This window comes from Telmatherina bonti (assembly GCF_933228915.1).
Source record: "Telmatherina bonti genome assembly, chromosome: 3".
NCBI lineage: Eukaryota > Metazoa > Chordata > Actinopteri > Atheriniformes > Telmatherinidae > Telmatherina > Telmatherina bonti.
This window is the reverse complement of record NC_136621.1, coordinates 18,166,418-18,194,395: the sequence shown is the minus strand read 5'-3', so window position 1 is coordinate 18,194,395 and position 27,978 is coordinate 18,166,418. Positions and strand designations below refer to the sequence as shown.

Below are 27,978 nucleotides of genomic sequence, written 5' to 3'. Positions count from 1 at the left end.
TCATTTCTGTAGACAGCCATGGTCCTCTATCTGCTCTTCGAGGGCTTTCATGCCCAAGCAAATAGGTCGGTATTCAGCACTCAGTTGACACTCTGATCGTGTGGGCCAGTACTCAACCCAGGTATTCTGACCGAGCACATACCGCATCCTGTGCAGAAAACAAAAGAACATTTTTTTTTTAATGCAGGCTTTCTAGCATTCATTCGAAGGCAACAGTACAATGAAGATCAGCATAGAGCACTGTAAATAAAAGTAAATCCTCTGATGTGAATGAAAATTTGCTAATAGATGTTTTAGAATTTAACATACATGATTTGGTCATTTACAACATACAGTGCTGAGATAAAACACACAAAGAACTTACTGTTGGTTGATTAGATGAATATCTGATGATGATCCCATAATCAAGTAGGTTTTGCCGGTTTCCAGACCTAGAACTTCTCTGCAGTGCTGATAACTCAGGAATGCACGAAGCTGATTTCGAGAACCCCTGTCCTTACTTCCTGTAATTACAAAAAAAATAGTCCTTTTTGATGAAAGGAAAATAGAAGAAATAACCACACAACCAGATATACATCCTAACATTTATTGTATCAAACACAAAACCACTGAGGAATCTAAAAAATAAGTTGTCAAATTGTAACAAATGTGACCTAATTAATCCTCTTAAAATAGCTTCTTCCGCCAGGAAGGTTAGGTTGAATAAATCTTTAACAATACAACCAAACTTACAATAAAATAAATAAGTAAACATGTTTTGTAAAAATCATTCAACTGAACAAGAAATACAGAGAACATTAGATTATTCCCACCTTCCTTAAGGACCATCAGTATCCGCATGGTGTACAAGTCTGTGGTAGAACCATTCTGCACAAGGTCCACTTGCACTTTGTACACTGAAAGAACAGAAGTGTGAAATTGTTCACTCAGTGTGTTGCCTTCTCAGTTACTCTAAATTAAAATACACACACATACACACTAACCATAGTCTATCTTGCTGTTCCTAGTTTCACAAGCCTTTTTAAAGCGGTCGTTGTTGCTGACACCATGCTTCTTCTGATAGGTGCAGCCCTCTGGAAATGAAAGAGCGAAGAGGCAATATATGTTAAACGCTCCTAATAAATATCTGACAATAATAAAAAATAATAATACAACTGACCAAAAGAGCTTATTTAATCACTTTTTAAAAATGTTCAACACATAAATTTTCATATATGGATGTAATGGCACAAATATCCCGATTTAGATTTGTTGGATGTCAGCATGGAACGCAGAAAGCAGCATACTGCCTTACACCTCCATAAACAAACACTACAGCCCAGCCTCAGGCTGGATGTCATGGCTAGTGACAGATTTGAGGAGAAACCAGAGCTTGACCATCCTCTTCTGTGGTTCAGTTTCCTGCTTGGTAGCACTGATTTCCCATTGAAGTGTGTAAATAAAGAGAGAGAAGTGGATGAGATTAAAATCGTCTGCTGGCTTCTGCCAAGCTGTGTGTCCTTTCACATGTGGATGGTAATCCGCTCTTGCTGAAAACTCATTCTCCAACTTTTGGAGACTGACGTGTAAGCAGGTATCCTTTATTATGGTGTGTTCAGACCAAACACGTTTGGGCGTCAAAAACGTTCAAAATGCTGAATGTTCAACGCTAGTCACTAAACGGCCACTTTTGTGTCCGACGCCCAAAACGCTCCCACCGCTCATGCCGCTTGTCTGGAGCGAGCGGCAAACGCGGCGGAAAAGAGAGGGGGAAAGGCGGCTAGAGAACATTGTCATAGGGCAGTGATAGTCAATGTTAATGCAACTAGAGCCGCACTCAGCAGAGAGTCGCCGAGTTTTTTTTTCATTATTTTTACCCTTTTTTTTTCATTCACATTTACCCATTTGTATTATTGTATTAATCAGTTTATTTTTATACATGTGCAATATGTCTGTGAGCTTAATATGAGTTTCTCATCACAGTAAAGGATGCAAAATCCCGAGGAACACAAACTGACAGGTCAAACTGAAAATACTTAGCTTTTTTAATTAGCTTGACAAAAAGCCTTCTTTTTCAGCTCAACCAGCTGCACTCTTTTCTTCCTGAAGGTTGTGAAGTTGCTGCAAAACACAGCTGCATTTCAATTACAAATTTTCGCAATATAAAAGTGCTATTTGTAAGTTTCAACAAACAACAGATGCGATTTGCCGGCGTTTTCATTGAGCAGTGCTTCGTGCATTAGCCTCAGTTCTTGTAAATTTTGTATGTCTGATGAGATTTGCAGTTTATGCAAGGTAACCACGTAGGGGTTTTCTACTTGCTCCAGAGAATGTGCTGTGGCTTGGAAAAGCCACAGCACATTATGTCTTCCTCATTTCAGTTTGCCCAAATTTTTTGTTTGAATAAAACAATTTATTAAAGTTATTCAGACCAAGAGTGAATCTAGTGAGCACCATGTATACATACTTGCCATAAACATGGTAATATAAACATAGAAACAGCACAACCAGCTTCTGTTGTATCTGATTTGCATCTTATTTCCTTTTACTAATTTATTGTAAAACTCAAAAAATTTGCTGTTGTTTGTTCCATACCACATCTTTACTGGAAACGAACTGGTCACATGACTCCTTACATCTCGTCTGGGGACACATAAATGCAACTAAAGTGTTTCCATTCCACTTTAGTGATACATTTTTATACTGAAATGTCTGAAAACCATCTGAATGAAAACTTTTTACCGATAGTCTTTTTTCCAAGTGTAGGTGTTTCCATTCTGGTTTTGCGCAATTCTAACCCACGTGTCATTCACTCTATTACCCACCCCTGTCAATCCTCCCCCCTTTACTCCCTTTTACCTCTCGCCTACTTCTTTGCCCTCCTATAAATCAGCTGCAGGGAGGGAGTAAGCACAAACTAACCAACATTTTGCACATACTATGAAAGAGTTTAAGGGACATGTAGTCGAGGTTCAGTTCTGCTGTTTTTCTTCAAGTTGATTTCACCAAATGTTTAAGAGATTGCTTAACACACTCATGCAAGATGTTTTTCTGACCACATTTATTATTTGAAGACAATAGCTTCCCAGCATCCCCCCAGTTTATAATGTTTGGACATTTCTTAACCAAGTTTCAGAAGTTTCTGCATAACCTCAGATATTTTTTCTGCTTGATTGATGCCAGTGACTTGACCCTTCTTAAACATACTAACAACCACATGATGTGCCTTTCCATGGTTTTTTTTTTTAAAAGAAATAAGAAGATACTCATCAGATCAATATTTTTTTTTACAGCTGAAAGACAGTCACCCTTTCAGTAATTATCAAGTAGGAGCCCCCGTTGTTGGTCAGGCATTTTATAGGTTCATTTAGTTCTCAGATTATGGCTATGGATCTCCACTGAAACAGAAATCAGACAGACTGCAACTACTGATTTGGCTTCATAATTTTGTTGCAGAGTTGGAGAGTTTAAAATCGATGTTCATGGGACTTTGCAGTGCTAAGAAAGTAAGTTAAGATAATTACGTCACCTTCAGCACATAGGCATTCCACATTTTCCTTTGTACAAAGTGTCTCGAGCGCTCCACTGCTTCTCCCAGGGCGGTAGAATCTAACGCAATGTTTCCCTGCAACAAGAAAGCATTACATACTATTTAATATTTAGTACTGACTAACCATAGCAATAAGATATGGAAACTTAAATATCTTCAAACATACTATTGCTTTAAAACTACAAAAATGTACTCCTCAAGCCAGTAAAAAAAACAAAAAATATTTAAATGTTAGATTGCACAGAATCTCTTACAATATGTTTGTAATGCACTGCAAAGTCTTCTTCACTAAGTTCAACACATCAAGAACCTTACTGTTATAGTATTCATAGACTGAGACAGCAGCTGGCTGCAAAATGCCAACATTCATCATTTGATTGATCCGGAAAGAGATCTCATCTGGCCGTGAATTGGAAACCTGTGGAGGGCAGCAACAAAAGTACAGTATGTCATCTTTACACGTCAATCATTCATTCATTTTCCAAACTGCTCAATCCAATTCAGGGTCACAGGGAAGCTGAAGCCTATCCAAGCTGTCTTTGGGTGACAGGCAGGGTACACCCTGGACAGCTCGCCAGTCCATCTTAGGGCCACACAGAGACGAGAGAACCCACACAAACTGGGGAGAACATGCAAACTCCACACAGAAAGGCTACTGTCCAAGTCTGCGCAGCCAATAATTGAACCAGGGACCTTCTTGCTGTGAGGCCACAGTGCTAACCACCATGCCACTGTGCAGCCCAACTCAAAAGTTCAATTTAAAAAATATAGAAATGTTGATCAATCACCACTTTAGCAATAGATAGACAGACACAGAGCTGGCCCTCGTACTGAACATATTGGCACTTAACATAATAATAATAATAATAATAATAATTTCCCAAGTCATTAGATTTTTAGAACTTTGCCTTAAAGAAGAGATGATACGAGTATGATCAATAATGTCAAATAACAGCGTAATTCAGGAGTAAATTATCTGCTTTTTCAAATCCTCTTCTATGTTTTGAATGAATGCATGAGAACCACCACAGAGGTTTTGATTATATGATTTGGGATATCAGGGTTGTCAGACTTGTGCTTTCACTTCAACCCCCTTCCCCCTCTCACTAAGCAAAAAAAAAAAAAAAAAAAAAACCCAAAGAACTGACTTTGTTCAGGTAAATGATGAGGGAGCCTCTGTCGGAGAGAGCGTTAACTGTCTCATATTTTGAGATGACGCGGTCGCGACCTTTAGACAACTGCACACAGAAAGAGGTGAAAAACAACTTGTTAGTGCGACTATGATTGATATTTAAATAGCATTTGCCTGTTTGTTTTATGTTTTGTATGCAGCTCTTACCGACTCCAAGTCATTTTTGTCAAAAACGTAACCAGTTGGTAAACCAATATCCAAGATTGTCATGGCTGCATCACGTTCTTTGTTCTTGTATCTGCACATTCAATAAGTGATAGATAAAAAAAAGATGTTTAAAAATTTATTTTCCTTTTTTTGCACATTTTTACAAGGAAAACTTAGGTTAATATTAAGCTGTTAACAGGAAAGCAATAATTACTTAGTTCACATGGATGTTGGCAATCAAAAGGAACCTTAACTACTAATATGGCAGGAATAAACGAAAAAGTGTATGTATATATATATATATATATATATATATATATATATACACATATATATACACATACACATATATACATATATATGTGTATACATATATACATATATATGTGTATACATGTATACATATATATGTGTATACATGTATACATATATACATATACATGTATACATATATACATATACATGTATACATGTATGTGTATACATATATACATATATGTGTATACATATATACATATATATACATATATATACATATATATACACACATATATACACACACATATATACACATATACATATACACACATATACATATACACACACACACACACATATATATATATATATATATATATATATATGTGTGTGTGTGTGTGTGTGTGTATATATATATATATACACACACACGCACACACATCATATACACATACACACACACACACACACATATATAAATATATATATATATATATATATATATATATATATATATATATATATATATATATATATATATATATATATATATATATATATATATGGGCATGTCGAGAGGTGTACATGTGATGATATACATTGACAGGAAATTGATCAGCTTCAAAATTATTTCAGTTTGAGGTTTGAAATAAAACTGGAAACGGCGAGGTTTCATCTGCAGTACTTGCATTGTTTTATATTATATATATATATATATATATATATATATATATATATACACACACACACACACACATATATACACATATAATAATACAACACAGGGAATCAGTACCAAAAAGAAACCAAAACCAAACCTCTTGCCCTTTATTTTCACTGAACTTAAATCAATGAATAAGTTAGCTCAACACACAAAGATGCCGTTAGTGTGTACCTGAAGCAGGTCATATATAAAATACAGTTAAATATGTTGACAGTACTTACAGAACATCAATTCTCAGCTTGAATATTTTACCCCTTTCAGTAGCTTTCACTGCAAAAGGAAAATTGTTTGAGTGTTTAGCTCTTATTTTATTCCTCATAGAATGGTGAATGCAAGAAAAATAAACATTCAACTTATTTAGCTACAATATAAACCAACAACCCCAAAAAAAAGGGGAAAATTACCTTCTTCAAGTTGCACCTTTAGATTAAACATCTCACATTCTCTTTCCAAGTTTTCAGGCAGACTGTAATACAGTGACACCATCTGCAAAAACAAACAAATATGCATCTTACATCAAAACAAGGATATCCATAACCTCAAAGATGGCTTTATTGGATGTATTCCCTCATTCTCTGCATTATAAAAATGTAAATAGAACTGGCAGTAGGGGGAAAAAAACACTAAAATATCCAACCTTTCCATCAGCCACATTGCTAAGTTTGACAAAAACCCATTTCAACTGTTAAAATTGGGTTTGTTTTTCCGTTTCTTTGTCGCCAGTTCCAAGTGCTAGCAGGTAATAAAGAACAGGGCTAACAGTTGTTTTGTCTTCAGGTAGACTTTTAAGAGGCAAATGAGCAATGTTTTTTCTAAAATATTGTGTCAAAATTACCACCACCTCATCAAGGATTGAAAAGACATACCTATATGAGAAAATACTCCTTTTACCTACCTTAAAGACTCCTTCTCCGTTTCCAGTGGCAGTCAGGCGTAAATCTTTATTGACACCGTTGAACTGTTGAGATCAGATTAATTTAAAACAGTCATACACAGATAAATATATGTAACCCGGCTGAAATATTAAGATGTTAAAATTAAGATGTTAAGATGTTTTAAATAAATGGTTCATGACTGATTAAAAGTCTGATATTAAGAGGCTGTTAAAATCTGATAAGTCTGTTTTCATTGTTTTGAATAACTGTTTAATGTACATGTTCAGAAATGTTTATTTCAAGATATAAAAAAGGGGAAATATTGTGTATTTTCTTTTGTATGAAAACAAAAATCTGTTAAGTTGGGTTGTTTTGGTCATGTGACCTCACGTGAGCGCCGTGGGGGAGAAGGAAAAAAGAGAGAGGGCGAGAGACGAAGGGAAAAGTAAAAGACGCTTGCCAGAAAAAGGGTAAAAACAGTTCTTTTGTGGTGGAGACACAGCTTGTTGCGCTGGACATTGAGTGCTTGTTTTTCAGGTCGTCAGCCTGGCGATCTTTTACGAGACAAGTAGAGTAAGGACAGATGATTTCAGCACGGAGTTATTCCCTGTCTCTTACATACCGAGGCTGCCTCACTAGCTAAGCATAGGCTACAGGCGAAAAACGTGACTGAACTGAAAGCATGCAGCTGTTAGCTAAACCAGCTAGCCATGTAGCTGTTCGTCAGTTCGCGACTTGGAAACACGAGTACGGAAACCAGAGAGCGCTCTGAGCTGCCAGGTACTGCTCAGAGTTCCTCTGGCAATGTGGGACAGCCGTGATAGACTGGATGGAGATCAGTGTGGAGACCTGTATGCAACGTCATTCTCATCTGCACTGAGTGGACTGGACTGAGACATTGTTGGAGCAAGGCACTGTTCTGCTTCATTTTCTTTAGCTCTGTTGAGTGAACTGACGACTAAGTTTTGGGTCCCTATGATCACGCGCAACGACTCAGGTCTGCAACTGTTTTTTTCTTTTCTGTTTGTGTAAAAGGGGTGCCGGCTTTATTTTGAAAGGGCTACATACACATGAATCAGGATGGTTAAATGATTCCTGAAACTGAATAACAAACTGAGAAAGAAAGTGAGATAAAATGACATAAAATGAGATCTGTATTTTTGCAAATAAATATTTAATTGTTAGTGAAATAAGAAAGTAGTAATTTGAAGTGGGAAATACACAGATAACAAAAACAACTGCAGTTTATTATTTATAGCAGTCAGCTTTTTTCATTTTAGTTTGATTTAATTTTCTTTCATTTTCTCATCAATTAGTCAGAGGGCTTTCCAGTCAGTTTTACTACATAAATGTAAAGTGTACTAATCACATTATGTTTTTAATAATAATAATATCAAAATAATACCATTTTAATAATGAATAAAATAAAACGTAAACACTGTTAGGTGTGTTTGTTTAGACATGAAGAAAATACATACACTACTAGTTGAAAGTTTGGACACATATTTCCATTGGATTTAATGGTAGTGTGTTTCCATACTGGTAATGTGTGTATATGGTTTTGTACTTTTGTTTCTTAAGTCACTGGACCATCTAAGTCAGGACAAAAACAAGATTAGGTGATGAGTCTTTTGTTTTGTTTAATCACATGTATGGAATAAAACGTGTCGTGTCAGACAGCAGAGTAGTGATGAGGCTGTTTCCATACACGAGTTCTCACCTTGTCTGTTCTTGTTCTGTAGTGATTTTCATTGGTGAACACGTACTTGTCCAGCGATGTCTTGCCTGGTACCATCATGTCTATATTAAGAGTATATGCTGGTTCTTTGACAGTGGTCCAGTATTCTGCTACAGCCTGGTACACCATTATGGTAGCCTTAAAAGAGAAAAATTACCAAATGATTGAAATAAAATTTTCTGGGAAAGAAAAAAAAAAAGAAAAAGAAAAATTTAAATGTTTAAAAAATGTAAAGTATAGTGAGAGTTACTTTACCTGAGTTGAACCATAACCTCCATCTATCTTACTCTGTTTGCCGAGCCATCTCACCACAGGTTTAGCCTCTACGAAGGCCTTTAACAAGAGCAGGCAAGAAAGAAAAAACAAATTTTATTGATTGTGGATTAATTTCCAGATACCCTAAAGGATTAATTTAGTTGATTTAAAAAACGTATTGATTTAGCAGCATTTCCACAATCCCAGTGCTTTCATAAACCTTCACACGATATTGAACACACATTCACAATGGCACTTGTTGGTCCATTTGAAACAAACTTCAGAATAAAGCCAATGCACATTCATATTCTGGCGTGGACCAAAGAAGTGAAATCTGGTTCTTTTGAAAACTGGGGGTCTCACTTCACTTGTAATTGACACCAGATGCAGTTCTTCATCAGTGTGACAGCAAATGGACCATCCAGTCAACCAAAGAGAGAATGTGACCTACAACTTGTAGAGCAGCATGCTGCATAATTTACTTCTTTTCCTGATTCTTATAATGGAAAGTTTTGTGAAAACTATTTTAGGAGTAAAAACTAAAGTAAAGCGCTATGAATTTATCATTAGTTCATGTTCAGTGACAATGAATGAGCTGTTTTTGGTCATTGCAAATCATGAGCTAGATTTCCTTTTTTTTGTCTTCTTGGTCAGCAACAATTGTTTTGGGGAATATCTCCACAAGCAAGCAGTAGTTGAAACTGCGTCACATTCAGGCAGTTTGGTCCTCCTCAGTTAAAGTACAGTGTAAAAGCAAACCAAACCAAGCAAAGGTATGAAATATTTTTTGGAATTCCCCACCCAATCATACCAAATCCCCTGGTTTGTCCTGGTATGAATGATTTTACTGGAGACTGTGGAACTGAAATGCTGACCTGAGCCTTGACAAGTGCAAGAAGAGCATAAGCAGTGGCCTCCAGTGTGATAATGTGTGTCTTTTCTGCCTTCTCTACACGCCAGTGGGATCGGTCTGGATCAGAGGAAAACATGCACATATTAAATCTACTGGATACTTATATATACTTATAATTATATATATACTTATAATTATATATATATATATATATATATATATATATATATATAAATATAAATATATATATATATATATATAAATATATATATATATATATATATATATATATAAATTTAGTAATATTGTATCACAACCTGGGGCAGCAAACTTGAAGAGGATGCCCTTGTTCACTTCATTCAGTTTGTTTTCATTTGCCAAGGCATATGATGTCATTGCAACAGCATACGGATTGGTGAGCCTGGGAAGTCGCCTCTCCAGGTAGGTTACTGCTTTTTGTATGCTGTTTGGCAGACTCTGTAGGAAATACATATTATAAAAGGAAATGAGTGACAGCAAACTTTTAGAAACATAAAAAAACTGAAATATACTTCGTAATTTTATATTAATTGATGGTATCATATGATACTCATAGTTATTGCTAATTAATTTGCAATAGTAATTTGCGAGTAATTCCAAGAAACATCGTTTTTAAAATTGTCATTCATAAAAGAGGATATAAGAGAAAACACAGTGTTTAGGTTAAAAAACTTACTCCAACAGCATCAGTGCAGAGTCTTTTTGACTCCTGCATTGTAATTAGTGAGAAAGCGGTCATTGAAGCATCTGAATCAACTCCGCCGACATCCCCCTGCACACACACACACACACAAACAAACATTTATTTATATTTAACTTGTATGGATGCATCTTTTTGGATCAGATTTAGAAACGACATCAGCTGAAATCCCTCCACTTACAATCATTTCTTTGTGCCACACATTTCCAATTTCCACGAAAACGCCATCAGGTTGTTGTGTTTTTAGAATAAGAAACTTCACGGCGCTGCAGATCACGTTTTTGTCAATCGCAGTGAGCTCATATGACAGTGCAAACACCTTGGCAACGTAGGCAGTCAGCCTTAGAGAACAAAGAAAGTTGGAGTGCAGGGTATTGAGGTGAGGAAGAAACTGTGCATATATAGTATCTTTTCATTACACAGAATGAAGATATGTCATGTTATTTTCAAGTTAATGGTGCCTTACCAGGTGGTGCTTTTTTCTTTCATAAAAACAGTAAAAGAGCCATCATCTTTTCGAAACGAGAGTTCTTTATAATAGCCTGGACAAAACAAAAAGACAATCTTTTTGCTTGCAATTTAAAACATTTTTAATGAATATCAGTCACTGAAGAGTAAAGTTTAAGGAGAATATATGTATGTATCTAGCACCTTCCACATTATTGTGATAGCATCAAATTTCTCATATCATGCTTTTAATCTTTACAAGCTTACCAGTTTTTATATGTTGCAGGGCTGTGTTGCGCTTCTCAAAGCCCACTTCTTCCCACTTTTTGGTTTTATCTAAATATATGGTTGCAATGACAGGCAGGGTCATGCCTATCATGTTCTGCTCTCCACATCCATCAGGCTCTTTAATCAAAGTGCCCATAAACTTCCCACTGATGGCATTTTCTATTAGTGTACTCATCTGTTCTCTTCCTGTATGAACACAGTAAAAAAAAAAAAAGCCATGTGACGTTTGAGATAGTATTTGTGAAAAAGAAAAAGGTTTTGCAGGGGCATGTAAAACTTTGCCTCCTCCTGGTGAATGTGAAAGATATGCACACCTTGTGATTTCAGACATCTATGAGTTCTCTATCTATAAAACATGTATGATCTTAGCTGCAACATTCTGAATAATCTTTACAGACTACACATGAGGAGCAACTTAATCTATGTATTATTTTTTATGTAAATATGCCACTTCATAAGTGAGTAATATGGTTGAGGTTAGTGGGAACAGGGGGACAATGGAGTGCTTGTTCTATTAATGGTTATGTTTTTACAGGGGTTAAACATCCTTCCTCATTTTAACAATATTCTGTGTGAAAAACATGGGAGCAGTCAGGTAATTTACTGAGTACTGGTGAAATGAATGCCTGGTCAACCAGCTCCTGGAGGTTAGAAGGATTATGCCCAGTGAGCTTATCTGACTTTTGGATTTGACTTTTAGATTCCCAAACCAACCTGTGAAACTATACCCCAAACTGGACTATTGTAGCTGTGTTTTTTTTTTTTTTTTTTTTTTTTTAAAAAGGTCAATATGTTTTTTAAACAACAAAATAAACAGTCTGCACAAAGAGACACTTTTGGTGGATTCTGGTACACATGGTTGCAACCTGCGTCTGCCAGTTCAAGTCACTGTCAGTATAAACGTCAACGTATTTGACTGCGTGCAAACATCTTGGCATTCATGTCAGGTTTCGCCAAAAAACAACTTTGTTTTTACAGTTACAATACTAATTTATCTGGCACGTACTGGCACAATGTGATGAAATGAAGTAAAATGGGGAAAAAAAGGACTGTTTTTCTTGACTGTCTACCTTCTAAAAACTCTACAAAGAATTTGTTAATGCATGGCGTATGGATTACAGTTTTATTCATGTTTGAATATCTGTAAGTTTTTTTTTACAATGTGTGTCTTCATTCTGAAACTAAATTAATATTTCATGTTTGGCATCCTAGCAGATAGTTACAATTTTTCTCTGGGTTTGATGAGTTTTTTTTTTCTTCTTTTTTTTAAATTTAAAGGTCTGTGTCTTTTGGTAAACTCAAACTTGATTCTTAACAAAATCTCTTCCAAGGTTGCACTTTATCTTCATCCCTCATTTAAAGTAAAAAAAAAAAAAAAAAAAAAACATCTGTGTGTGCTTATCTGCACACATTTGTGCAGAACATTGCAGATAACAGAACAGGTTGGTGGAAGGAGACTGGCATTACTGGCATCCTTCTACACACCAAGAGTTTACGTCTGTTTTCCAAAGTATGATTATATTTAATTTCTATAATATATAAATGATAAACATTCACTGCTGCAGCACACAATTCACTTTCAGCTCTTGGGAGAATTAAAATGTCACCTGTCAGAGAGATTAATGTGCTCATGGGTGTGTCTGGAGCCAAAGCCGTTAGTTGAATTTGACTGTTGATCATTTCCTCTTGGGTTCCACCTAAGAGGAGAGACAGCAAAAAAGCATGTTCACGATCGGAAAACCAAGCGTGACAAGTGTTTGCTTGTTGTCAAATCTGACAAAACGAGCTCACCTGTCTTGCCAGGTTCTAGTAAAACAGTCTTTTCAACTTCAACTAGCACACCTTGAGGCTGGAAAAACAGTAAGAAATGATCAAATCCAGACAGGAAACATACAAACTCACAGCCAAGTTCAAATGAGAAATAATCACACATATTAGATTGAGATGTAAATACAACTCCTAAATGAGTATTACACTGAGTTGAACATTTTAGGGACATAAAATGGTTAAATGAAAGAGCTGCAATGTGTGGGTCTTACCACTACAGGAATCGTCTTCTCAATGCCATCCCCGTGGCGTGAGCCTTTAATCAGCCCTCTGACCACTATTGTAATTTTGCCGAGTTCCAAGGGTATGATGATAAATGGTACAGACCGTGTACTTTCTGCTGCGACCATGACTTCGTCCGTGAACCACCCTTTCTTATATGCTGCACTGCACACACCTTGTACCTCTTTTAGCTCCACACGCACCTTTAAATAGGTTGAGATTGAGAGATTCACACAAGAGGGTGATAGTCAGATTATGGAAAGTTAAATAATTAACAAAAAATAAAAAGCAAACATCTCTGTGGGACACTGTGTCTAAACAAGTGACTGAGTGCACAAAGTGATGGAAATCATCATCTTCAGACATATGCACATTAAGCACCCAAAACACAATATGATGTATTAGTTTATATTAAGTAATTTGTTGTTTATGTATAGAATGATCAAACACTTTCATCATTGTTCAGGTTAGTTGCTGGTTTCTGCAGAGATATAACCTCCTATTATAAATGTAATAGTAATAATTTTCACCTTATCACTGTGCTCTACCATGGAAGCTGCCTTGCTACCATAGCTTGTTCATACTGACTGACTCAGTTTTGTCAGGCCATATTTCTCCTCCTCTCTTTTGCTTGCTCACACACCTTCACACAAATAACCTTCAAAATGAAGTTGAGAAGCTTCCCAAAAAAAAAAAAAAAAAAGAGGGATGCTGATTGTATCAAATACTTAGGGGTAATTCTACAATGTGACTTTGCATTAAAACTGTGCTTTGCTTTGTGATCTAGACTCTGCGTCGACCGTTTCAACCAGGGGTGTCCAGGCCCGGTCCACAATCCTGCAGGTTTTCCACGTTTCCCTGCCTCAACACATCTGACTCAAATGAATCAGTCATTTTGAAGAACTTCATTGGCTGTTGGAGCCATTTAATGGGAAGCCAGGTGTGTTGGAACATGTTTACATCTATAACCTGCAGGACATCGGCCCTCGAGGACTGAGTTTGAACACCCCCAGTTTAAACCATGTAATGCATGGCTCTTTGTTGTTTGATCCTTACGGGACAATACCAAAGATAATTCTGAATACACACGATTACAAAGAATGGCTTTATTGTATCTCCTCTTAAATAACCTTTTTACAGTTCCTCAATGTTTTACACCCCAAGGTTTTATAATTACTGTTAAATATTTAGGCTGTTCATGTAATTTTGCACATAACTGGTTCAAACTTAAGCTTTTGCATAGTGATGGTAACTTGACAAACTGGTATGGCAGAAACTCACAGTGATCGGATCAGGGCTGTGGTTGTGGAGGATCGCCTTAATTTCCACCTGCTCTCCTCGGACAACAGAGTATGGATGCCTGAGATCAATGAAGAATGGCTTCATGACAACGACCTCCAGCGGTTTACTGACACATATTGCTTAAACAGAATGAAAACAGAACAAAAGAAGGAAGACAAGAAAACAGTCATTGCCATGTAAACTTAGATGTAGAACGATAAAGTTTTATTATTGCAGCCTACTTTAAGTGAATGTAGGGCTACTGTGTGAGAAGCTCTTGTCCGAGTTTGTGATACAATGTTTGACAGGTTTAATTTCTAAAATATGGTTTGTTGTCTACAGTATGTGCAAACTTAAATGGAAAATATTTAAAAAGCATCAACACAGCTGCAGTTTGTCAGGTTCATAAAACGCAAAAAGTACCTTTTGAGTAATTATTTCAAGACACAGACTTGCAACTGAGAGGAGTAAAGGCCTGTACAGAATGGACTCACAAAGACTGCAGTATTCTCTGTTTCAGTTCCTTTAACTATGGTATGGAAAGCCAAGACAGAAGTCAGTCGTGCAAACAAACCGTGAGTTTTTGATAGACTGATGCCAGTGAACTGCCAGGTTGTGATTGAGTCTGGTAATGGAACCTTTTGCTCAAGTGATTTGGTTTTACTGAAAGAAAAGACAAAAATGCAACCCCAAAAATTTTATTTATTTTGTGGAGGAAATTAGTTTTTTTTTTTTTTTTCCTTGTGTAACTAAGTTCATTACGTCTACTCAACATTCCTTTGACTGCCCTTACCAGTTAGGTTCAGTAGGAAGACAATCCTCCAACTGGGTATCCATCCACCACCAACTTTCAGGAAAATTGGAGCGAATTGTTATTTCAACATCTTCCTTGTAACCATCATCTTTCTCACCTGAAGAAGTTGAAAAGGACATCGGTATTTTTCCATGTGTGAAGGCTATAAATCAAATTCCTGTTTCCACTTACTTCCAGACCACCCCCCCCTTAGTTCCCATGTCTTACTGCGAGCAAGGTGTAGGACTTGGTCCTTGTTCTCATCTCGATGTTTTGCCATCTCTTCGCAACAGCGCAAGAAGGCTGTGGAGCACTCCGAATCATCAACGATGAACTCGCTGCGCCTCTGACAGGAGTATGAAACAGGGACTTCCCTCATTCCATCCAAACAGCATTCTTGTTGTGCTTTGTTGGTGGGATATTCACTTACTGGAAGTGCAAGAGAAGCAAGGTTTTATGCTTAAAGTGTAATTGCACTTGTTTAAAGGTGTTCAAATTATTCAACATAATTGTCAAATTAACTAAAAAAGAGACGAATGTCTGTCTAATGAATTTATATTTACAAAAGCACAGAGTGGATTAACCCTTGTAGGGAAACAGATCCAGATGTCATGTCAGATGTTACAGTAAAAACTCATGTGTAAAAACACTTGTGGCCTCACTAATAAATGAGAATGTAGTTCTTCAGCATTCAGTAAATGCATATGAATGCGAATGCTGTCCACTAACCTCCCTAGTGCTGATGCTGTCTTGGCATTTGTTTGCTCTCTTACTCTAAAGTAAGTTGTTAAAGAACCTCCATGTCATGTAGCAAAGTGATTTATGAATTATTTGAGCTGTGATTCTTACACAAACTGGTTCGGACATCCATTATAGTGCTGGCTCGCTTCTTCCTGCTTGAAGAGGGACACTTCACTTCTGGAAATGGGAAAACAAGAAACAATCAAACAGTCTGGCAAATATGTTTATAGACTATTAGGATATTTGGATAAAGAGGTAACACTGACAGTAAAAACAAAAAAAAAAGTCTTAACTTCAGTGATGTATGGAAGAAATGTCTTCTTGGGCAAAACAATGCAACTGAACTATACTTTAAGTGAGAACTGAAAGAAGTCTTGAGCTGTAGCATGTCTTATGCTGTACATGTACAAATGACATCAAACTCCCGACAAATCTGCTAATTAGCCATTGATTTGAATCAGATGTATTGCAGTAGGGAAACTCCTAACATTTGCAGGACTGTGGCGCTCGAGGACCGGAGTTGCCTACCCCTGAAACTAAATGCATAAAAAGCGCTTTGTTGTTTAGTTACTGTATACATTGTGTAATTGTTTTTATCATTTGAATATAGTGTACTATGGACTCAATGCATGTATGTATTGATATAATTGTTTTTTCATTTATTGATTGCTGTTTCAAGATTTTATTAATTTTCAAATTTCTTCTAGTACAGCTAGATTTATTTTCCATTAAACAATAATTATGAACAAGAGAAAAGCCCAGTGGTGATAAAGCGTGCTTCCTTCAAATCCTTTGCATCTCAGATTTTTACTGTGAAACAAGGAAAAGGGTTAACTTTTATTTTATTTAATCTTATTGTCCCCCAAATTGTTTTTTTTTAAATTTTTGTTAAATAAATTTAGAACATTTTTAGAACATGCCTTTTATGAATAATGTCTATGGGGGTGATATGACTACCTGTGAAATATAGCGAACTAAGAAGTAAATGCAATTTAAACATAAATGAGAATAATTTGGACTGACTCATTATTGGCTTGAAGCAGCATTACACTTTAAGCAAAACTTAAAGCTGATTAAAAATAACAGCAGCAAAACAATGTTCTAAAATCCCGCAAAGATTAAAGGATATTTCATGTCATTAAGTAATTAATGGATTGCTGGAGTACTGTTTAAAAATGGGCAGATTCTGAGTAAAAAAAACAAAAAAACGGCCATTTAATCAACAATTTGGTCCTTGCAAATAGTGGAAAAATATTATTTATATTTATTTAAAAAAATATATTTCCATTCTCCTAAACAAGGTTGACACTAATTTATAATAACATTAACTGTAATCCAACATGCATTTTTTTTGTGAAATCTCTTCTAAATAAGTTGTAGATAATAACAGAATTTCCAAGACATAATATTTGGCACCTCTAGATTTATTTTGTCCCTACAACTCACTTCAAATCCTGTGTGCCTCAGGTCTTCCATCGTTGTGCCTGTACCAAAAAAATCTGCTGCTCAGTTCAGCGCTAAACACTGTGATCCAGTAAAAACTAATCCTGAAACTCCATGAACTGGGACTGCCTACTGCTCTGTGTTTCTGGATCAGAGACTCCTATAGGCCTCAAGAGGTGAGATTTGAGGCTCTCACATCTTCCGGACTGACCCTGATCACAGACACAAGGGTGTGTGCTCACCCTGGCCCTCTTTACCCTGTTTACACATGACTGTTCTGTTATTCATTCCGCAAACACGGTTGTGAAGTTTGCAGACAACACCACAGTAGTGGGTCTCATATCAGACAATGATGAGACTCACTACACTGACTACAGAGAAGAGATCCAGCACTTGACAGGAACAACCTCATCCTAAACACCAGCAAGACCAAGGAGGTCATTGTGGATCCAGGTGAAAGGAACACACCCTTCTCCTCATTCATAGGGAACAGGTGGAGCATCCGCATTTACACATCCACATTATGCCTGACATCACTGGGTCAATGCTTACGTCCCACCTGGTGAAGAAGGCCCAACAAGGGCTCTTCTTCCTCAGGAATCTCAAAAGGACTGAAATTGCCACCATAGAAAGCATCCTCTGAGGGCAACAGTGGGGTATGGGAGCTGCACTGCACAAGGCAGGAAGAACTTGGCCTGGGTGGTGAAAATGGCACAGGGGATTGTGCACCTCTATCCCTCTGGAAAAAGGTGAAGAAACAGAAGAGCTCACACTGACAGACTGGAACACAGCTTCTTCCCCAGAGCTGTGACATCCATTACCCCATCCCTTCACACATTCACCCACAGACTACTACAGCGCTAATACTGTAAAGACAAACAGACACTCACACGACACTAGACTATAACACTGTGCAACATGCGTAATATTTTACCTGGTCACGTTAAAGATTTGATTTGCACTGTTGCTTTGTTATTTTATTCTGCTTATTCAGTTTTTATACTAGCATATTTAAATACCTTAAGCATGCTCCTTTTTATGTGTCTAGCGAATGCCTTAAGCTAAAAACTGCTGAACAAAGTTTTGTTGTGCCTGGCACAATGACAGTAGTAAAACATTCTTGATAAAAACTCCAAATATTTAAATATTAATTTTCTTAACATTTGTGAAATAAAGTAAAGAAATATTTTACTTTGTATCCATTTGTCATGATGATTAAATGATAAATCTAAACTGTGTGTTAAATATGTGCTTTTACCATTGTTGTAAAATTTGAAAAACAAATTCTTTATTTTGATTTACAACAAAACAAAAGAAGTAAAAACAAGAGATTTTTCTTTTTTTTTTTGGAAGGGAGGGGTGTGTTCAGGGAAAATTCAACCCCCTAGTTGTTCTGTATGTCCATACATACATTACATATGATCATATAAAAGACTATGAAGTGTGAATGTGAAGTTTTTTTTTACAGATGGCAAAGCACAACATCACTGACACCTAAAGGAAGGTAAGAGTTAAGACTGTAGGGGGTTCTACCTGTTCTGTAGGGTGTTCCATAGTCAAAGCCGGTCTCCATCATTAGTCCTGCATCATACAACACAGCCATGTTGTCTTTCCCTCCGCCTGGTGTGCAACCTGGGTCGTATTGTTCAACCGTGTCCCAAATCTGAGCAGAGTGGAAGTTAATCAGACTCAACATATACAGGTAGTTCGTTAAAGTGCAACATAGAAACTGAATCTGTAACCGAGGTTCTATTTTGTGTTATTTGCTACTTCATGTTTTTAATCATTCTTGTTACTGAACAAGGACTCGTGTCTTCATTGATTTGAACATTTGTTTCAGTTGTTATGTTTCAAACGTCTGCAACTAGGTTCTGTATGTAAAAGCTAGATATTCAGCATTTTTGGCTCAACTTTGAAGACAATGAGAATTCAGGATCAGCCCTTAGAAAGAAAATTTTATTGGCCTGAGATGGTAGTGTGTGTATCGCTCAGCATGTATTTTTCTTTCATACATTTACCATGCATGATCATTTTATGCACACAGTCGAAGGCTTGAGTTCAGTGGCATTACTGGCCGATTTTTCCGAGGCTAAAACTGCGGATGTTTTGAGTCTAGCCCAATGTTACGACCCCAGTGGTGTCTAGGGGAAAAAGGGGGTTGCAACACAAAAGAGTGGCAACTAAAAGTTCCAATAAAAGGTGGGATTTTATTTACAGTGATTCAAACCAAGGAAACTAAAGGGTACAACTTAAAACATCCTGTGACAGGAGCAAAATCCACTAATTAACAAAACTCCAAAAGCTAAACCAAAATTCTGTAACCACAGACCAAACAAAACTCAGACAAAGACAGCAATTAACAAGAGAAAAGCCAAGAACCAATCTAAGCAAATCTGCTATACTACGGCCATCAACGCCAAACCGGATGTGGCAAACTGTGTCACCATCAGATACAACTGCTCTGAATGACAGTTCTGATTGTCCTTAAATAGGCAGGTGTCATCATCTGTGGCCAATGTGGAAGGAGCCTGCACCAATGTCCACCAATCCCGAGCCAAGGTGGTACAGGTGGAGCCAAGGGATGGCAGCCTATCAGCTGTGGACTCCGGAGTCTCTCCATTTCCAGGAAGTCCTGCAGACCAGATGACTCAGGGCCATAACACCCAAGTAGCCAAAACCAGTGTAAGTCACTGTACATAGATGCTCTCAAAATAAGCTGCTGCCCGCTCTGCCACCCTGCTCTGTGGTTTTGTTCCATTTTTTTTCTTCAGCCCCAGAAACACACACTCACTCACAATGCCACAAGACAACTGGCTGGGCTGTGGGATGGAGGCAATGAGCAGCTGATCTAGATGCTCAGGACACAGGCAGACACGGTGTTGTTTACAGCGCAGGATTAAAACTGGGGTAGGTAATCTTTCTCAGACACTTTTTTTTCTACTCTGGGTGAAGTGGTTCCTCGTCCTGATAGTAGTATATACATTTTGTAATCATGAACAATAAAAAATAAAAACTGACTAATCAAAACATTCGGACGGAAATTGAGTTATTCATTTCTTATATTTCATATGCGTCTTCTCCCGGCTCCCCTCCTCCCCCTCCAGCAGTGCAAACCTGATATAAATAGCGTGTTAGGATGAAATACAAAGTAGTGAAGTAGAAACTCGGAAGACAAACACGGCTGAGAAAATCCCGGGAGGATTTCCCCAATCCTGCTCCGTTTATTTGCCTCCTCCCGCTAAACATCCGAGAAAGAAAAATTGTTGGTGAAAAAAGCTGCGATTAAAAACGCTTTGGATCACGCAAGGAGAAACATGGAGACACCCCTGGTTGAGTTGGACACATGTAATCATGAATTTCTTGTCTTTGTCTACTTCTTGCCTGATTCAGTCTGACCCGAAAAGTTAAGTTACAGTTCATCATTTCCTTATTATTTTTTCTGACATATTTTAAAATTATTCTTTAGCCATTATAACTGGCACCTCGCAGTTTGTGTCTTCAGTGTATTTTATATAAAGTCGTTTTCTTAGAGTGTTTTCATTCCAGGGCATTTTGATAAATCTCAAAGTTCTCAGAAAAACCCTTACTAGCATCTAGTTTTAGGCAAAGTCTTACTCTCAAGCTAAAACTAACTTATCTTTTAAAGTCAATTGCATTCAGAAGGTTTAGTAGGTTAGGGAATGGTATTTTAAGGTGACTGATTATGTTGAATAATTGGGGTTTGAATAAGCTTATTTGTGTATTTCCAAAACGTGTTTTTTCTTACAGTTTTCAACTAGGTCTGGATCATTTCTGATGGTGTGGTGTGATAAACTGAACAAATATTCTCGTCTCACAGACTTGGTGTTAACTTGACATAAAAGATTGGAATAGATAGTAAAGTATTTACCTTTTTCTGCGTCAGGCGATTCTTGTTGTTTAAGACGTAGACAGCTTTGTCAACTGCCACCAGTCCCACTGTGGCCCCTGGATCTCCTTCGATCTTCAGTTTGAAAGATGTGTGAGGTTCATACGATGGAGCAGGTTTCACCATGCTCAACTCCAGCTGAAAGATGAAGAAAGTGCTGAGTTATGTTTGATAATAGTTTTATAGAAAAATTCCCACGTTCTCAACAATCCTTGTTCGTTTACACAGACATATGTTCAGTTTAACCAATTCACGTGAGTGTGGTGTCTCTCACCGAGCCCATACAGGAGTCCTTTACATCAACCCAAATTGAGTCTGTTACCAGTTCACGATCATTTGTGTGGTAGTAAGCTACGATGCGGAATGATGGCAGCATGTCTTTGGTAATTCGAAGAATCAGAGCAATCTGCTTCTGACCTTGGTTCTTGTATCTCTTATGGAGCACCAGCTGACCTCTGCTTAGGATCTGGGAACACAGAATGACACATCAATACACAGGACTACAATAAATGCACGACTCAATGATTGTAAAGCATCCCTTACCAGATAAGTTATGTCATTTTGACTTCCTGGACTGCTGATAAAGAAAGTCACTGTTATGTCTTGTCCTATTTCAACCTCAGCTGTGTCAACACCTGCATTTACATTTCACAATTAGTGCAATACAATGAATGGACAACTGTTGACAGTTACAGAGTTTTTAACCACAGGCTACATTTTTTTAAGGAAATAACTTACTTATGTGGAGGTAACTGTTGCTGCGGCTATAATATGGATGGGCATACATTTCTACTCTCGCTTGTCTGTTTGCTGCAAGTCTGGGTATTTCGGACGCTGCCTGTAATAGAGTTTTTATGGTTACTTTCCCAGTCTTGATATACTACTCCTGCCAGCAATGTAGACTTTCAGAAATATTTATCAAGCTGTGAAAGCTTTGTTCTAGTGAAGGCTGGTGAACTACATTGGTTTGGCAATGACTTTCAACATGATGACAAAATAGGTAAAAATTAAACTGGCAATGATGGGGAAAAACAAATCAAAGAAATTTCTTGAAGTCATACTGTAATTTTCAGGCTCCCTGAGTTTACTGCTGTGTCAGCAGCATTAACGGGAAGCTTCGCCATGCCATTGGCTTTTGTGCGAGCTCTAACTGATCCAGGCTCAATCAACACAGGGATGTCCTCTGCTGGAGTTCCGTCTGGATGCAGAACTTCAACCTAATATAAAGAGAACAGAGCTATGTTGGCACGGAACTGTCAAACAAGACACTTCAAACAAGATATTACTATAAAAAGTTGATGTTAGAATAAATGAATTTGCATTGTTTTGATTTATAGTTCAGCATGTAACAGGATTATCTCCCATTTTGTTTTTAGCTTTATTTTCTTTATGATACATTTTTATGTTTGCTTATGATGGACTGTGTTTATATGTGTTGGACCAAAGACGAATAGCTGCAGTTTTGCTGGGGATCCAATTAAACGGAATAAAGGAAAAATAAAGACAGTATCTGGTTTTACGCTGCATTATAAAAAAAACTTATGCGGATATATATCATCACTTTACCATGACTTGAAATGACATTGATGGTTTGAAATATTTTGGCGTTTTTGTGAAAGTGATGGTGTAGGGTGATGTGACGATCTTGATGCCTCTCAGTTCTGCCTCCCCCATTTCACCACCTGTTAGATGAAAACATACATCACAATTATGTTACAAGCACACATGTATGTATGTATGTATATATATACATACATATATATATATATATATATATATATATATATATATATATATATATATATATATTAGATATAGATATAGATGTATGTATGTATGTGTGTGTGTGTGTGTATATATATATATATGTGTATATAAATAAACAGAAGTCTTTAGATAACATATCAAAATATATGAAGCTATAAAACTATCAGGCCTTCCATACTGTTTTTCAATGCATATCAAATGCATACTTTGCTTCTCATTATAGACATGTAGACATGTTTTTACATGAAATTCTTAATCCACAATCACTCATGCAAATTCATTCATTCATTCATTTTCCAAACCGCTTGTTCCATTCAGGGTCGCGGGGAAAAATTTCCCAGCTGGCTTTGGGTGACAGGCAGGGTACACCCTGGACAGCTTGCCAGTCCATCACAGGGCCACACAGAGAGATGAACAACCACACTCACGCTCACACTCACACCTAGGGGCAATTTAGAGTGACCAATTAACCTATCATGCATGTCTTTGGATGGTGGGAGGAAGCTGGAGTACCTGGAGAGAACCCACGCATACACGGGGAGAACATGCAAACTCCACACAGAAAGGCCACTGACCAAACCAGCCAAGGATCAAACCAGCGACCTTCTTGCTGTGAGGCCACAGTGCTAACCACTGCGCCACTGTGCAGCCCTCTCATGCAAATTACAAGCTAATTTTTTTTACGCTAAAAAAGTTTTTGTTTGTTTATCATTTTTAGAAAAATGCTTGCCGTCTCACCAAGCTTTTTGCTTGTGTTTAAAAAAGAAACCAATCTATCTTGTTTGCAAACTCCAAAAACCAGAAAAAGATGCTACAAATGTAACCTAACGACCTAACAACATACCAATAATTAGAATATGATCTTTGAACAAATGAATGAATGAATGAATGAATGAATGAAATTTAGCTAGCCAAAAGCTTTAGCTAACTTGTAAGCTCAGAGAAGAACACACTTGTCTTTCTTACCGCTGTCTGTCAGCACATTGACAGAAATATAAATGGAGCTCCCCACAAGGGCATTGATGTCTGGGAAGGTCTCGGTGATGTGTTCCTTCTTCAATGTTGCTTCTCCTTTACCTTTATAGATCTAATAACACATAATACTCAGTACATGAATGTTTATTGTGTTGTTGTATTTTTTCTCCTGAATAAGTGCATTATTATTTAGAACTACAATTAACCCAAAAATGACTGTTTAAGAAAAAAAAAATCTAAAACTCACACTCAAGTTAAGTTTTCTTTAGAAAACATTAACATGGGCATGCTTCAAAATATTTGTTTGCACTTGACAATGAAAATGAGGAAGACATATCAACAAAAACAACTGGTAATCTAACATATGAATCAAAAGTAGAATATCATGCTCACTTTGACACTCTGAAGAGAACCTGGAAAGCCTTTTTTTGTGTCTTCATTTATAATCCCAAAAACAGCATAGGCTGTTCCATCTACTTCTTCACCAAACACATACCTACAACCAAAAGATAAAAGTCAACCAGATTCTTGTTTTTCTTCCAAAGGTTTCATCAAGCTTAGTTTTGAAATCTACAATGCAAAAACATTTGCTTACGTAGCGTGGATAGTGATGGTTAGTGTGTTGCTGTCCACATAGAAGAAGGGGCTCCCAGGTGGAGTTAACAATTTGACCTCAAAACTGGGGAGAACTGTCAAAGAGCGTACATTTTTGGTGTTTCGAATTAAAATATTTAATTATTTCATTGGTTTAAAAGACTAAAAAAAGAGCTTACCATACTCTTTGACTTCAAACTCTGAAAAGAAGACCTGCTGTAGGTTGCTTTGGAACTTTGCCACCACCTTCCACTGTCCCATGCTAAGCATATGCGCAAAAGGAAAACATTTCAAGTCCAATGACATGTTGATGACTACATAATATATTGTTATGCACATAATTCAGAGACTTTTACATGTTGTAGAATACCCCACCTGACAACTTCAGGAAGCATAAAAGTATCAGAGAAAATCCCATTTTCTGGTGAGATGTTATCAGATTTTATCACAATACCTGTAGATGTCTAAAAGAAACATAACAAGGGTTTTAGTTCTTAACAGCTCTACTTCTTGTGCTGCATGGTGCTTTTCCTATCCATGGTACCGTATTGCATGGTATTAGTTTTGCATCTCTTCAGCAGTTTTCTATTTCATGGAACCAAATCTATCCTGCATCTTAGACATGGCTCCAAGCGAGCCTAGTCATTATCATGCAACACGCCGCAGAGGAGATATTAGGGCAACTATCATCAGCGATCAAACCAATCTCTACAGATGCACATGTACATCTACACATTTCCTCTTTGCACGGAAATTTTTGAAAGCCTGGTGTATAATTGACCACATAAATAACAGAGAGTGGTGTAAAAAAAAACACTTTAAAGACTGAGACTGATGTAAACATGAACATGTACACCAATACTAAGTTTAAATTTACAGATCAGTTCATTTTTTAACTTTTGGTGGAGCTGAAAATAGCAGCAATCAGTTGTAGTGACCAGCAGATATTCAAGCTCCAGTGAACAGAAAGTCTACCACAGACTTATTAAAAGGGTACTCCTTACTCCTCTGTACTCCTCACTGAAAGTCACTCCGGATGAATGAAACAGTACTAACTGTTACAAAAAACAAAACAGGAAAAGATGTATTGAGTTGGACCTGACTTTCCCATGTAAAGAAAAAGCACCATTTGTCAAACTTCCAGGTTCAATATTGACAAAACATGATTACTCTTTCATGAATTTGACATTTTGCTCCTTAATACAGATCTTCAATGTAGGTTTTTGAAATATTGACTTCAGTACCTCAATTTCAACCTTTATTGACTTTGTGTCGGACCCACTGCCCTGCTCTAAGGGCTCTATGCTGGGCTGCAGTGCAAAGATCCTGTATTTGACTGTTAAAGAGACAGACAGGATTCCATTCAGCTTCATCTGCACAGTGCCAGTTCAGGATAATGTCATTTCAGGGCATTTCACAGACACATCAGTTCAAATCAAATCATTATCAATAGCCTTACGGAAAACCAACAGACTGCATCTATTTCTATTTCTATTCTATTCTATTCTATTCTATTCTATTCTATTCTATTCTATTCTATTCTATTCTATTCTATTCTATATTCCAGTAGAGGGCATCATATGGTGCTGGTCAGAGTAATGCTGCTGCTCCCTCGGCTGGCAGTCCATCCTTTTGGCACCTTTCTGTCTTAATCTAGTTGCATTTTTGTAACTGTCTGTATATAGAATCAGGTGTAGTTTTTAAGCTGTCTTGTTTAATTTACATTCAATTGTGTGTGGTTTTTTTTTTTTTTTTTTTTTTTTTTTTACGACTTCTTTCTCCGTCTTCCTTTCTGCCAGCCTGCAGTTGCAAATAAAACTTGAAAACATTTTAACCAGTTCTGCCTAGTTAAAAAAAATAAATCTACTTCTCCTACTAGTACTACCACTTACTACTACCACTTCTACTAATAATAAACATCATAATAATCCTTAATCATAATAATCATCACCATTCTGTCCATTTTTCCAGCATTATGGACTCACCAGTGCTAGTGGGAGTATAGATAGTTTTGTCGGTCTGGATGAAAATGTAGCCATACTGAAAGGTAACTAACACAACCTTCTCCACCACCCGGCCAGGGAACTGTGCTATAAGGTAAACATACTGCTTTGCCTTGGGATCCTTACTGAATTCTCCAGCAGGAATCTGACAAAAGAGACAATGAGTGCATTAAAAAAAAATTATGTGCTTTGTTGTACAAATGTATTTTGGAAAAAAATAACAATGGCTTTTTTAAATGCAGGGTAGAAGGTTCACATGACACAAGGCAGGTAAACAAATCAGAACTCCCCCCACCCCTCCCCCACTCCATACTCATCTTGCAATAAAATAGAAGAAACAGAAATAAAAAAAGAAAAAATGAAAAACACATTGGTAAAGGCAAGGCATAAAGATTTGGCAGTTTGTTTTGTCTCATTCTCATTAATTCTACCTGCTACTGGAACATCATTCAATTTGGCCTTTTAAGAGAAATTTAAAACATTGTGAACAATCTTGAAAAGGCATTTAATATTAATAAATGTTTCTTGCATTAACTTTTCCATTTTTTTCCCCTCTTACCTCTTCCACTCATGTTACCCTTGAGAGGGAAAAATGAGTCATTAGATGAAAGTTTGGACAATCAAGAGTCAGTCAGAAAGATTATAATCATCTCTTAGTTATTGACCATATTTGGAAAAGTGTGGTGAAGAAAAGATGGGAGGAGAATTTAGTAAAGATTTAGGAAAAGTCTCACATGTGCCCATGTTGGTCTGCAGGAAAACTATAAATGCATCATAAATATCCAACACATTTTTTAGCAGACGAAGTGATTACGGTGGTGATGACTCTGAGCTGATCATTTACGGTACAAAATGAAATAAAAACAACATACAGTAGCTGGGAGGAAGTGAAGTGATGTGTTACCGTAAGTTTTCCAAAACCCTGGTAATTGTTTGCACTGGTGAGAGGCACTGCTGTAGACGCCAGAAGTTTGCTTTTCGTTGGATGGTTCTTCACACTGATGTCAACTTGTTTGTTATCTTGACCTTGATAGTCTTGAATCTCAACAAAGATGTTTTCTGGTAGTCCTATTCGCAGTATGTTAGGAGCAGACATCACCTCCCTGCAGAAAAGTGCCACAGACAGACAGATATTTTTGTAGTATTGATTGTAGAAAGGTAATAAAACTGCTGTTAAGGAGTTTTTGGACATATCCATACTTAGTAAAAAAAATTATTCTGAAATCTTAATATTAACATATAGATCTGAAACACAATATCACACATATTCTCCACATATGCACATGTAAGTTGTGAGGCAGAGGGGTGCTGCTAGCTTTAAGGCTCACTACACACAGCATTCCTTGAAAAAGTAAAAAGAAACTATGAAGGTAATTCTTC

At 37.0% G+C, this 27,978-nt stretch overlaps 1 protein-coding gene across 1 annotated transcript; it reads right to left on the bottom strand.

The window, feature by feature from the left end:
- LOC306773042 (complement C3-like) lies at positions 1-27,694 on the bottom strand (the record flags this gene model as incomplete). Its single annotated transcript, XM_079262742.1, has 42 exons — positions 1-148; positions 365-503; positions 813-896; positions 984-1,073; positions 3,845-3,947; positions 4,678-4,767; positions 4,869-4,959; positions 6,072-6,120; positions 6,255-6,336; positions 6,746-6,808; positions 8,446-8,601; positions 8,719-8,796; positions 9,594-9,688; positions 9,889-10,048; positions 10,287-10,382; positions 10,492-10,651; positions 10,777-10,852; positions 11,025-11,231; positions 12,653-12,742; positions 12,837-12,894; positions 13,085-13,297; positions 14,376-14,515; positions 14,950-15,038; positions 15,169-15,286; positions 15,397-15,597; positions 16,018-16,086; positions 17,905-17,991; positions 18,886-19,015; positions 21,242-21,397; positions 21,534-21,725; positions 21,803-21,894; positions 21,998-22,097; positions 22,348-22,476; positions 22,826-22,941; positions 23,993-24,113; positions 24,395-24,497; positions 24,597-24,690; positions 24,775-24,857; positions 24,971-25,059; positions 25,840-25,931; positions 26,581-26,743; positions 27,503-27,694. 42 exons carry the CDS (start codon positions 27,692-27,694, stop codon positions 1-3), a joined length of 4,884 nt encoding a protein of 1,627 aa, XP_079118868.1.
- Positions 27,695-27,978: the final 284 nt, after the last annotated feature.